The 14,317-nt window shown below is 38.4% G+C and overlaps 1 protein-coding gene across 1 annotated transcript in view; it reads right to left on the minus strand.

Annotated features, from left to right (window-relative positions):
• Window positions 1-207: 207 nt before the first annotated feature.
• The window catches only part of PARG (poly(ADP-ribose) glycohydrolase), a 116,494-nt gene continuing 102,384 nt past the window's right edge, over window positions 208-14,317 (minus strand). The window contains exons 16-18 of the mRNA XM_043926952.1: window positions 13,703-13,808; window positions 2,046-2,174; window positions 208-1,356 (exon numbers count right to left, since the gene is read on the minus strand). Of these exons, the coding sequence (XP_043782887.1) occupies window positions 1,202-1,356; window positions 2,046-2,174; window positions 13,703-13,808 (390 nt within the window). The 3' untranslated portion in view covers window positions 208-1,201. The remainder of the gene's footprint in view (window positions 1,357-2,045; window positions 2,175-13,702; window positions 13,809-14,317) is intronic.

Raw genomic sequence — 14,317 nt, forward strand, 5'->3', positions numbered from 1 at the left:
GACAGCTGACTGTAAGCTAGAACTTGAACAGTATGGTTTAGAATTACTTTAGAAATAATAAGTGCTTTTGCGATTAAACCCTGCTGTCAATTAGCACAGAACTGGCATTGGCTTTTTAACTTCTGAGAGACATTATTATTTATGCTTAATGGACACAATTTTAAATAAAAGATTTTAAACAGAGCCCCTAATAAAGCCTAAATCTAATCATTTCCACAATTCCAGTTTTATTTAGATTTTATGTGCTTGCATGTAGACACACTTAAAGAACACACATGTGTATATATATATTAGATGATATAAGAGTTTGACAAATGACTTGTTAATGAAAATTTATTAACTACATAACCTATGAGTACCAGAGAAACTTCAATATGTACAAATCACCATGAAGTTCCCAGTTCCTAAACTTTGGTTATATGAATATGTTTCAAGCACCAAGGAACAAACAATAATCCTAATTCAAAAAAAGAAAAAGAAAAAAAATCCCAAGAAACGAGGTCCTTCAAGTCTCTTGAATCTGTTTGTTTTTTAAACACCATTTGGGAAACTCTTTTATTCTTATATTTCCTTTCATTTGTATGCAATTTCCAAAAACAGTTTCAATAAAAATTGATCATGGGAAAAGGGACAGACAAATTACCATTACAAATAAAGGTGATATCTCAAAATAACTTTTTGGAAAGTATTCTTAAATATAAAACTCTTAACCGAGGAGATCTGTATTATGTAACAAACCCAACTCTTATTTCAAAAATCAAAAAGACTCCAACACCACAATCATAACAAGAGTAGGGGGTGAGAGGCTCACAAGGAGATCTATAGCAGACTCAGTTACAGCTGCTAGGATTTCACCACCTTCCTTGGCATCTGCTAGCTGCAGAGGTGATTTGTTTAATATTTAGGCATCAAAAAAGACACCTGACAGGCTGAGCACAAACTCTGATGAAATTTCACAAGAAGTCTGATGGGCAAAAGAAAGAAAAATCAAAGGATCAAGGCTGAAATAGAAGGAAAAAAAAGAAACAAAATATGTCTGAGTCTATGTAAGTCGGGATGGAGGAGGTGTAGATATACCAACCGACAATTTCCTTGTGTGGAAGGGACTGCATCCTTGCCTACAAATAGGATTATATACACATGTATATTATGTCAGTTCATATGTTACAGAAGTGGAAGGAGCTTCTAGTCACTTGGCTCCTCAGGCCCCAGTCCTTTGTCCTGGCTGGTTGGTGGTCTGTGTACAAGACTCAACTGCATGGTATATGAATGGATAAAGCTTGATGTCTGGTCCAGGGGTGGAGCAGTTTCTGCATTCTTCATTGTAATATCGTAGCAGCAGCTTATATACTTCTCCTGAAGAGCAGAAAGCCAGACCAGTTTGCACATTAAGATATGTAGATAGATAAATCTACTACAGAACATCCCAGTTCTATCCCAAATAACATATGCTCAAATTTGGCTTTTGAAAATAAAGCATGAGTTCCATAAGCCTGGAAGGCTTTCCTGATATAAAGTTAAAATTTTTTAAAATACCTTAAAGAAACTACTTATTAGCTCATAACTACAGCAGGCTATACATGGTACATCATCCATGCATCCTTTTGGGAGTTCATGGCACCTCTAATTTTACATTTAGCTCCCATGATAGGAAGGCCTTTCAGGTCCAGCTGAAACACAATAGATGGAACATGTGCTGGCCTGTCTGATAGACATGAGTCAGAGTAAGGCCTCTTAGGTTTTAACTTACCTTTCAATACCATCCCCCTCGTTCAGTTTTCCATATACACAAAAGTAAAAATGGACACTAACTCCAACTTCTTGGCTTTAATTTGATAAGTTGCCATACTCATTGAATATTGAGGATGAAATTTTGCCAGAAAAAAAAGGTCTGCAAGTGTCCCTCTGAGACCTTGTCACCCACCCCCACCCCCACTGAAGTCACATGTCCATTCTTTCTTATCCACTAAGATCTATCCAGAGTTAGCAAGTGCTCCTCTTGGAGAGTGTGCAATCCATCTAGACACCAACCATCCCCTACTTACCAACAGTCAGTTTCCTTTCAGTAAGGAATGTATGCATGCTGTAAATGTCTCTCATCAATTCTGCGTCCCCAAAGGTGAAATAAACCACGTCTCGCTCAGCTACAGCAGCTGCCAGTATCTGTATTAAGGCTGTGGCAGAGGAAAACACAGCTATGTTATGACACTTCCCATCAGGATACCTTTAGTTCTTTCAGCCAGCTAAATTACAGCTGGTATGCCATAGCTATATCCTGGATTAAAGATTTATAAACCTAATATACACGTTATTAGAAATGGCAAATAGAGGATGAAGATAAATCATCTGGTTGTGTGACTTTCCAGACATGCTACTGAGAATCTCATTAAGTCACAGAATTCCCACATAAGCACCTTTGTGGGAAAACAAATAGAGAAAGGTGCATCTGAAGTAGCACACTTAAGGCAGTAAAGTGGTTTTTTCCCCACTTACATTAATCTGGAACTAAAATTTTTGTGTTTGTTTGCTTGATTTATCTTACTACACAGTCAGCTGGTTTTTTGGATCAAAGGTCTGTGATTTTCCCCGACCAATGTACTTGGGAGGTTCTGCTGCTCTCGTTAGCTCTACAGCAAGCAGGCATTCTCAAAATGGGTTCCAGAAGACACCCCTGTCCCTCCCGCACTCCCACCTCCACCCAATCACTAGAGCATGGAGTGAATGTTACTGATAACACTGGACATTAACTCTGGTGTGCCGGCATAGGAAAATCATGGAGGACCCCTGTCCTCAGGAATCAGAGGTACAAATCACTGAGCCTGGAGTATATTTCCAAAAATTAAATTCCTTTATAATCTTAATCTCAATAGACAAAATTTATTTTAAATATCAAAAATGAACATAGGTACAATAAATGCCCAGTTGCTAATAACATATCTTTTCCTTCATAAAAGGGGAGGTGGGAATCAAATTAAAACACTATGGAGGATAAATATAATTTTGATTTTAGAAAGCATGTTAATATTCTACATCTTCAAAACATAAAATATAAGAATGGGAATGGGGAGGAGCTTATAACTGAAAGCAAATGAAAACAGATGAGCCTAATTTTATTTCAAAAGAAAAACACTACAGGGAAAGGAAAAAGGAAAGAACGAAAGTAAGAACTAATCCAAGTAACTTATGAACACAATATCTGACTAATATGCCCTCACTCTTGGACAAGGAGGAAAGAACTGCAAACAAATCCCAGACTTTCTTTATCAGATGTGCTTACCACAGCAGTACAGGTGAAACAATTCTGAGACGATTAATAAACTATATTTCAGGATTGAATACATGAGTTGATTTGTTGATGCTGCTGGGAGTTATAGCTCTCAGAATGGAAGAGGGGACATACAAACATAGAATGGGAAAGACAAAAAAGTAACTCTGTGGTTATCAATTGAAATGAAAGGCACTGGTATGTACTCATGATTTTTAACTATGTACATCTGTCTGTGTGTATGTGTATTTCCTAGTTTTGTCTGCTGAAAGAGCCAAAAAGAAGACATCCCAGTAGCAGTTAGTACACCTAGTGCCCAGATAGTGGTCTAATACCATTCCCCCTAAAAGGAGCTGGATTCTTCAAGGAATACTTGATTCCATGGTTGGGACAGGATAGACACAAGATAAACCTAGAACGTTTTATTATACCAGGAAGTGAAGAAGTACTCCAAAACAGATGGGGAAAAATTGATGCGTGCTTATCATAAGGATATAGAAGCCAGTTTGAAGCAGCATCTAATAGCCAAATCTGGGCGAGGGAAGAACCAAAATATTATGTATAGTATTAAGTTACAAATCATTGAAAAAACATAAATTCCTGAGTCCACAATGATAATACATAATAAATAAATGCAGAAGAAGGGTTCTTGCTCACATGAGAAAGCTAAAGACTAACTGGTAAGTCTAGAGGGAGTGTTAGAACGAGATAACCCCTTTTCTGCATTCATCATGGTAAAGACTGGATCAAGCAAAGATCAATAAAGGATGCTAGACCTAAGGGGAATTTTGACTCAAAGCGTCTTCCCACAGACTACTTATTAACTACAAGAGAGGAAAAAATATCTCTACAGTGGAAAAACATGACTAGGTGACCAAAATTAACATCACCAGTGGGGTCAGATGACTACCAAGTGCCTCTAGATACTATCACCTGTGCACTTCTCAGATCAAGAATGCATAACCTCACCCTAATTATCAGGAAACAGAAGATAAAGGCAACAAATGTTGTATTCTTCAAACGTGTATTATTTTTATCATAGGGGACTGGAATGCAAAAGTAGGAAGTCAAGAGATACCTGGAGTAACAGGCAAGTTTGGCCTTGGAGTACAAAATGAAGCACAGCAAAGGCTAACAGTTCTGCCAAGAGAACGCACTGCTCATCTCAAACACCCTCTTCCAAGAACACAAGAGATGACTCTACACGTGGACATCACCAGATGGTCAATGCTGAAATCAGACTGATTATATTCTTTGTAGCCAAAGATGGAGAAGCTCTATACAGTCAGCAAAAACAAGACCAGGAGCTGACTGTGGCTCAGATGAGGAACTCCTTATTGCCAAATTCAGACTTAAAGAAAGTAGGGAAAACCACTAGACCATTCAGGTATGACCTAAATCAAATCCCTTAGGCTTATACAGTGGAAGTGACACATAGATTCAAAGTATTAGATCTGACAGATAGAGTGCCTGAAGAACTATGGATGGAGACTCTTAACAATGTACAGGAGGTGGTGATCAAAACCATCCCCAAGAAGAAGAAATGCAAAAAGGCAAAATGGTTGTCTGAGAAGGCTGACAAATAGCTGAGAAGAGAAGCAAAAGGCAAAGGAGAAAAGGAAAGATATATGCATCTGAATGCAGAGCTCCAAAGCATAGCAAGGAGAGATAAGAAAACCCTCCTAAGTGATCAATGAAAAGAAACAGAGGAAAACAATAGGATGGGAAAACTAGAGACCTTTCCAAGAAGATTAAAGATACCAAGCGAACATTTTAAGCAAAGATGGGCACAATGAAGGACAGAAACGGTATGGACCTAACAGAAGCAGAGGTTATTAAGAAGAGGTGGCAAGAATACACAGAAAAACTATACAAAAAAGATCTTCATGACCCAGATGACCAGGATGGTGTGATCACTCACCTAGAGCCAGACATCCTGGAGTTTGAAGTCAAGTGGGCCTCAGGAAGCATCACTACAATCAAAGCTAGTGGAGGTGATGGAATTCCAGCTGAGCTGGAATTTCAAATCCTAAAAGATGATGTTATTAAAGTGCTCACTCAATATGCCAGCAAATTTGGAGAACTCAGCAGTGGCCACAGGACTGGAAAAGGTCAGTTTTCATTCCAATCCCAAAGAAAGGCAATCCCAAAGAATGCTCAAACTACTGCACAATTGGCTCATCTCACACGCTAGCAAGGTAATACTCAAAATTCTCCAAACTAGGCTTCAACAGTATGGGAACCGAGAACCCAGATGTTCAAGCTGGATTTAGAAAAGGCAGAGGAACCAGAGATCAAGTTGCCAACATCCGTTGGATCATAGAAAAAGCAAGAGTATTCCAGAAAAACATTTGCTTCTTCTTCATTGACTATGCTAAAGCCTTTGTGTGGATCACGACAAATTGTGGAAAATTCTTAAAGAGATGGGAATATCAGACCACCTTACCTGCCTCCTGAGAAATCTGTATGCAGGTCAAGAAGCAACAATTAGAACCAGACATGGAACAATAGACTGGTTCCAAATCGGGAAAGGGGTATGTCAAGGTTGTATATTGTCACCCTGCTTATTTAACTTATATGCAGAATACATCATGAGAAATGTCTGACTGGATGAAACAAGAGCTGGAATCAAGATTGCCGGAAGAAATATCAATAACCTCAGATATGCAGATGACAGCACCTTTATGGCAGAAAGCAAAGAACTAAAGAGCCTCTTGATGAAAATGAAAGAGGAGAGTGAAAAAGCTGGCTTAAAACATTCAAAAAACAAAGACCATGGCATCTGCTCCCATCACTTCATGGGAAATAGATGGGAAAACAATGGAAACAGTGAAAGACTATTTTCTTGGGCTCCAAAATCACTGCAGCCATGAAATTAAGACACTTGCTCCTTGGAAGAAAAGCTATGATGAAGCTAGACAGCATATTAAAAAGCAGAGGCATTACTTTACTGACAAATGTCCATCTAGTCATAGCTTTCGTTTTTCCAATAGTCATGTATGGATTTGAGAGTTGGACCATAAAGAAAGCTGAAGGCCAAAGAATTGATGCTTTTGAACTGTGGTGCTGGAGAAGACTCTTGAGAGTCCCTTGGACAGCAAAGAGATCAAACCAAAATAAAAACTTAAAAATTGAACTAGTATATTTGATATGGCTGAGTATCCCCAGATTTGAGAAAGAATCTGAGATGTTATAATATATACAAGATTCTGAATACAAGTATTTCCTAATTTCCAAACTAATATTTATTGAGTATCCACACCATATGAGGCACCACGACTAGGCCTCATTAATCTTGGAGTAATTGATCCCAAAATACAGATACATTTTAATTAAAACTGCTCAACCAACTTATGCAAACATTAAAGCTTCAGTACACTCAATTTTAAAAGGTTCCTAATTAACCTAAACTACATATAAAAATGGAAACCAATGTGTTGTAATCTTCTACCAAGAGGTATTTCTTATCTTTTGGTTTGAATGAAATTTATCTATATTTCCTATTAAGAGGAGAGAAAGACCCAAAGAAAAGTCATTCTAGTCTTGTTTTCCCCTTACATACAGAAATACTAGATCACTGGTCATTTGTCATTTATGAAAATAAAATATTAATAAGAACATTTAAAATGTATCTCCCTATAGAGTTTATTTATTTATTTTTTCCTCCCTATAGAGTTTATTTTTAAAATGCTTCACAGGCCATTCTGTCCCTATGGATAGGCTCACAGAGTGAAGTTTGACAGATCTACCAAAAAGAGGCTGAATCCTAATAAGAGAACCAATTTACATTACATTCTTGATTTCCCATCTGTTTCTGTTTGGGTCACATGATAACAAAAGCATGTGGCAGACAAGCTGGGACTGGAGACTGAAGACCTGAGGCTCAGGCCTCCCCTTTCTGCTAGCTATCTAAGCTCTAGGACTTTGGCCAAGTCACTTAACTCTCTTGCCTGCATTTTCCCCATCTATGCAAACAGGAAGTCAAATCAGATCATCCCTAAAGACTCTTTCAGAGTATGGAATTCCACAACCTCTATTACAGTTTTTCTCCTTGCATTGGATATTAGACTATAAATACACAGACGAAATTTTCAGAAATATAACAATCTTGACCTTAAATCCATCAGTAATCACTAACAAAAGATCATTTTAAACAAAACTGTCTTCAGACCTCACTATACCCGCAAGGTCTTTGCGCATCTAGACAATTATGTCTCACGATTTAAGTGAACTCTCCTGCATCACAAGTTAGATGAAAATAAATCACAGATCTAATAGGATGTGTGGACTGATTCCAAGAATGATACAAAAGCATCAAATTCCAAATTCAAGCATAACTAGGTGCCAAAATAATCACTTAAATTAACCTGCAGGGAGTTTGGTTTTAATTTTCTTTTTGGCATCAATCTTAAGCAATAAAATTTTCAAATAAGTATGAATAATCAAAAAAGGCTTCCCTGGTAGTTCAGACGGTAAAGAATCCACCTGCAATGCAGGAGACCCAGGTTTGATCCCTGGGTCAGGAAGATGCCCTGGAGAAGGGGATGGAAACTCACTCCAGTATTCTTGCCTGGAGAATTCCATGGACAGAGGACCCTGGCGGGTTGCATTCCACTGGGTCGCAAAGAGTCAGACACGACTGAGCGACTTAACACACACTACACTACACTAATATCAAAAAACAAGTCATAGTGTCATAACAAATGAACCAAACCAAAAAATGAGTAAAGTCACAGATACCTATACACAGGTATGGTCTTGAGACCATCAACATGTAACATTAGTAACAACTGCTAACACTGAGCTCTATACTATAGCATGCTGAATGTTCTGGCAGCTTTTCGAGGATAAGCTAAAGATTCACAAAGATTAACTCAATCCTTAGAAAAACTGAATAAATATTAGCATTATCTCCGTTCTGAAAATCAGGAAATAAGGGCATCAAAAGATTAAGTAACCTGTCTAAGGTCACAGAGCTAAAAAGTGGCGGAGCTGAAATTTGAACTGGGTGGCCTGACCCAGGACTCTCCCTCATCCACTATGTTGTAAAGCTGCCATGCCACGTCATCCTGCTATGCTCCAAGCCAACTTACCATATGTCTGTTAGAAGAATTTCCTCAAATTGTTTATTTACATTATTTAAACACATACTAGCAGGAAGCTAAAATAGTATAGACCTGAAAGTGTTACTCATGTACTTCTAATGAAACCCAAGTTGTTTTGTGAGCTCATGTCTTGATTACTATGAAAGCTCAAACATGTTTACCAGCCCTGGAGCATTTTGCCCACTCTTCTAGGCCAACTCTTATTTTCTAATTGGTCCTGTGCTCTGGCTACTGTTTTTATTTTATATATATATATATAAAACAAAGTATTATTATTTATTTTTGGCTGTGCTGGGTCTTTTGCTGCATGTGGGCTTTCTCTGGTTGTGGCAAGCGGGGTCTGTAGTTGTGGCCCCCAGGCTTCTCATTGAGGTGGCTTTTTTTGTTGCAGAGCAGGGCTCTAGAGCGCCTGGACTTCAGCAGCTGTGGCTCGCAGGCTTAGCTGCCCTGTGGCACGTGGGATCTCCCTGGACCAGGGATCGAACTTGTCTCCCCTCCACTGCAAGGTGGATTCTCAACCACTGGACCACCAGGGAAGCCCTGGCTACTGTTTTTAATCTTGGTACCATGTGACCCTACCAACCACCCCCATCCTCCAGTGGATATTATGAAAGCCTCAATCTTTGGTGTCTTAAATGTACTCACGTCAAGAATTCAGCCACCATCTCTAGAATGGCAATTTCCAAATCTAAATCTAGGTACAGAATTTGTGGCCAATAAAGATGAAATTGTAAAAGCACAGACACTGAACTCTTGGGCATCAATCCTGGTTTGAATCCTAGTCCTGCTCTCCTTGTGACCTGAGGCGATTTACCTCGTTGCCTCAGTTATGTCACGAAGACAAAAATACCTGATACCTAGTAGGCTGTTACGAGCTAATACATCTAAGGAAAGCACTTAGGACAACACAGAATGCTTTCAACATGTTGTCTAATAACAACCACAACCACAGTACTGGTTTTTGAGGAAAATAGGCCAAATATGAACGCTGGTTCTGATTGTTAGCTGTGTTTCTTTGGGCAGTTTTATTAGCCTCTGCATAAAACCTTGGTTTCCTCATCTTAAAAATGAGGCCACAGATTGAAGGGTAACTATGCAACACTAAAGGAGAGAATGTAGTATTTCTTAAACCTGGCTGATTATCAGCAACTCCCAGAGAGTTAAAAAAAAAAGTTTCCAGAGCCATTTTCCAAATCCATTAACTCAGTGGTATCTCTGAGGTCCAATAATAACCATTCCACTCTCTCCAGAAAACTTGAATGCAACTTGAAAGATATATGTACCCCTACTGCAGCATTATTACAATAGCAAGATATGGAAGCAACCTAAGTGCCTATCAATAGATGAATGGATAAAGAAGTGGTGTATATATACAATGGACTACTACTTGGCCATAAAAAAACAATGAAATCTTGCCCTGTGCAACAACATGGATGGACCTAGAATGTATTATCCTAAGTGAAATAAACCAGACAAAGACAAATACTGTATGATTTCACTTATGGGTTGAATCTAAAAACAAAACATATGAACAAACATAATCAAACAGAAACAGTAACAAATACAGAGAACAAACAGGTGGTTGCCAGAATGAGTTGGGAGGGAGTCATGGGTATGAATGTACAGTGTAGGGAATACAGTCAGTAATTATGTAAGGTCTTTGCATGGTGACAGAAGACAACCAGACTTATCATGGAGATCATTTTGAAATATATAGAGACACAGAATCACTGTTGTGTACCAAGAACTAACAGTGTTGTAGGTCAGTCATACTTTAAAAACAAATAAACGCATAGGAAAATATGATCAGATTTCTGGGTACCAAAGGTAGGAGGTGAGGGGAGAGGGAATAAAATGAAGGCAGCCAAAAGGTACAGACTTCCAGTTACAAGATAAATAAGTACTAGGAATGTAATGTACAACATGATAATTAACACTGTTGTACATTATAAATCAAAGTTGCAAGGGAGTATAAATCCTGAGAATTCTCATCACAAGGAAAACATTTTTTTCTACTTCTTTAATGTTGCATCTATATAAGATGATGGATATTCACTAAACCTACTTGATACTCATTTCATGATGTAAGTCAAATCATTATGTTGGACATCTTAAACTTGTATAGTTCTGTATGTCAATTATTTTTAAATAAAACTGGAAAAAAATACATGCTCACAACAGAAATTGTTGATAATTGTGAAAATAAATTACACAATGAAAATCTTGGAATACTACCCTCAATAGTCACCAGAGCAAGCAAAGCTGCAGTCTGAGTGAAAGGCTTTTTTACACCATAAAGAAAAGAAACAAAATGAACACATTTATAAAGCTTCCCAAATTGTCCATCACAAATGACCAAAGCTTGTGGCAGACCTGGCTTCTGGATTGATGATATGAAGCTACTCATTTATTTTACTTAAGAGAAAAACAGAAAAAAGTGTCTGTCATAAGATCAATAAGTCCAGAGTGAAAAACAGGTTTCCTCAAATAAATTCAGGATGATAAAGAATTTCATAAAATAAAAACCAGAAATTCTTTCTTCTATAGACATTCAAAACACTGAAACTAATAATGTGGTTTTTATTTTTGAATATGAAGAAAATGTCTGTGTAAGTCTTTAGAATAAGGAATAGAAGAAAATTTTTTAAGCATGCCACAAAAATGTAAACACATAAAAATTAACCCCATTTGACAATAGGCTGATCACAACTCAACAGGCTGAAATAAATGAAAAAACAGAGAAAAATACCTGTAACATATGTTATTCAGTTGCTAAGTTGGATGACAGATAATTAATATTTCTTAGTATACAAAGAGTTATTACAAGCCAATGAAAACCAAATCTACTGACTAAAAGCTAAATGAGCAGATGACATGAACAAGCAATTTGCAAAACAAAAATGGCCAATAAAACATATAAAAACTATTGAACCTCAGAGAAATTAAGAAGATTGACAAAACCCTACAGTAGTGAGATCGCCTTTGCAAAGAAGACACTGTAAATTGACACTGCCTTTCAGAAGAACCGTTTGTGGTAAACATTAAAATACGTTGTATCCCTATCCTTTGAGTCATCAATTTCACTTCTAGGAATTAACCCTAAGAAAATAATTATGTATAACATATATAATATATATTATAGTATTGCTTATATAAAATAAAAAAAACTATGAATGGAGAATTGGTGAAATGAACAATGGCATATAGGTACATACAACAGAATAGTATATAGCTGTTAAAAATTGTGGACAGTTTTTGGTGTTGCAAGCCATCATGAGACTATAGGGTTTTCTAAAAGAGGAGGTCAGAGCATAGCATACATAGTGTGATTCCACTAAGGTCAGATGATTACACAAACTGTTACAGAGAAATTTCCAATGAGAAGGATTTGAGAAGGATTTCATCTGTATCTAGTTTAGCTATCAAGGCCAGTTGGCTGTTTTATACGTTTGCTTTGTTTTCTTGTTACTTTGACAACTGTAGTATAAACAAAACATCTGTCAGATTTTTGTCCTGGGTTCCTGGCAGGAGCTTCAAAACCTTTGCCATTTCCTGAGTCAAAGCTATGGTTGTTCCAGTAGTCATCTATGGATGTGAGAGTTGGACTATAAAGAAAGCTGAGCACCAAAGAATTGATGCTTTTCAACTGTGGTGTTGGAGAATACTCTTCGGAGTCCCTTGGACTAGAAGGAGATCCAACCAGTGCATCCTAAAGGAAATCAGACCTGAATGTTCACTGGAAGGACTGATGTTGAAGCTGAAACTCCAATACTTTGGCCACCTGATGTGAAGAACTGACTATTTGAAAAGACACGAAGCTGGGAAAGATTGAAGGAGAGAGAAGGGGACGACAGAGGATGAGATGGTTGGATGGCATCATGACTCAATGGACATGCGTTTGAGTAAACTCCGGGAATTGGTGATGGACAGGGAGGCCTGGCGTGCTGCAGTCCATGGGGTCGCAAAGAGTCAGACACGACTGAACAACTGAACTGAACTGACCTGAGTGATAGGGTATTTGTTATGCTAATGATAGTGACTGCCAGTAGGCCTCGAGACTGCTTCAGGATTGTATTTTCAGTCACTGAACTCTAGGGAGAGGGAGAACTGGAACATGGCCAGTGATAACCAATGGTGCCTATGTAATGAAGCCCCCATAAAAACTCTGGACACCAAAGGTCGGTGGAGCTTCTTAACAAACACACTCATGTGCTGGGAAAGTGATATGACAAACAGATTCACGTGCTGGGAAAGTGATATGCTTTGACACCACAGGGAAGGGGCATGGAAGCTCTGTATTCCCTCCCCATCTCACCCTACGTATATCCTTTATAATAAAATTGTAACAGCACCTTCCTGGGTTCTGTGAGTTATCCTAATAAATTATCAAACCTCAGAGGGCTTGTGGGAACCTCCCAACTGGTAGCTGGTTGATTAGAGGTGCAGGTGGCCCTGCACAGGACACCCCAACCCCAGACTTGCAGCTTGAGTCTGAAGTAGGGGTGCTCTAGTGGAGCATGTATGCCCTTACCCTGTAGGGTCGGCACTAACTCCAAGGCAGGTCAGGACTGTCCTGTAGCACCCTCAGCTTGTGTCAGACCAGCCGGGTTGATACAGAATAGTAGTCATCCTATGTAATAATATAATACTGTTTTCTGTAACTGACACTCCTGAGAGGAAAAAACATGTCATAATATGATAAATAACCAATAGCTCTGTTGATAGGTACAAACCTAAAGTGCAAGAAATGTTTATCCTTTCTGAGTACCAAATGCCTCCTCATGCAGCTCTCCCAAGCTGCACGCCCACACATCATGCACCTCTATTAAAGCACTCATTTCTCTATGTTGCATTTGTCCATGCCACTCTTGGTCATGCTGGACCGTGAATTCCAAAGCACGGACCACATCTCTGAGAATACACCTTTGTATTCTGAGACTCTATCACAGTGCCTAGAGAGTGGCAGACCTGCCGTAAGTCTGGTGAATGAACGAGTCACTCAATGAAATAGCCCTGTCCATAAAATTCACTACTCTAAAGGAATGTGCTTGCATGGGTGGTTTGGTTTGAAACTTCATAGTCATCTTGGCCTCTTTATTCAACTAAACGCTGTGCCTGATAGATCAAAGAGATAAGTAACCTCTGCAGAGAATAAAAATACAGATTCCTGCATACATAATAAAAGAAGGACTGTATCAAATATTCTTTTTCTTTTCTTTTAGATTTTTGTGGTCCCTTATTATGATAGACCAATAGAAATCTGGTTAGAAGGACTAACTCTATTCCTTAGTCAAAAAACTATTATCCTTCTTATAACAACTGACTCACTCACCTTTTAGTCTAGCATCGCCCCCAAAGGCACCACAGCCCCAGTTTCCTGTGGCCACTGCAGACAGGTTCTCTGAAGAAACTCCAGGACGAAGAAATCCACAGTAAGCCTGAAGGATGAAAGAAACATCAAAGCAATGTGAGTGACTAGACGCTAGCAGTATTTCTAACCGATGTACTAGGATCAGTATCCATCATCAAGCTTATGTTCTCTCTCTCTCTCTCCTTTTTTTCCTAGGGGCCAAAGGAGAGGGAAAAAAGAGAAAATCCTGGGATTACACAAGGAAGAGAGTAAGAAATGACCAGTTCTAATTACTGATTTGCTCTGATGCTGGGCAAATCAAAGCCCTTAAGCCAATACAGGTCTCAGTTGTCCCCCCTCCCCAATTCAAACAAACATAAATGAAAATATCAGAGATATTTCAAGAATTAATGGGACACCAGTTACAAACTATGAGGGACTAATGGACAGAAAGGTATTTAAGACAGTGTTTTATTTGAAAACTTTTGATTACTGTTTTTCATTACAGTAAAGAGTTATTACTATTAGGCTTCCTCAGCACTCTCTCTGAATTATTGAGACTAGATTAATAACTGTGGTTAGCTTTTAGATGTGCTT

Source organism: Cervus elaphus, chromosome 15, assembly GCF_910594005.1.
Source record: "Cervus elaphus chromosome 15, mCerEla1.1, whole genome shotgun sequence".
In the NCBI taxonomy this organism is placed as follows: domain Eukaryota; kingdom Metazoa; phylum Chordata; class Mammalia; order Artiodactyla; family Cervidae; genus Cervus; species Cervus elaphus.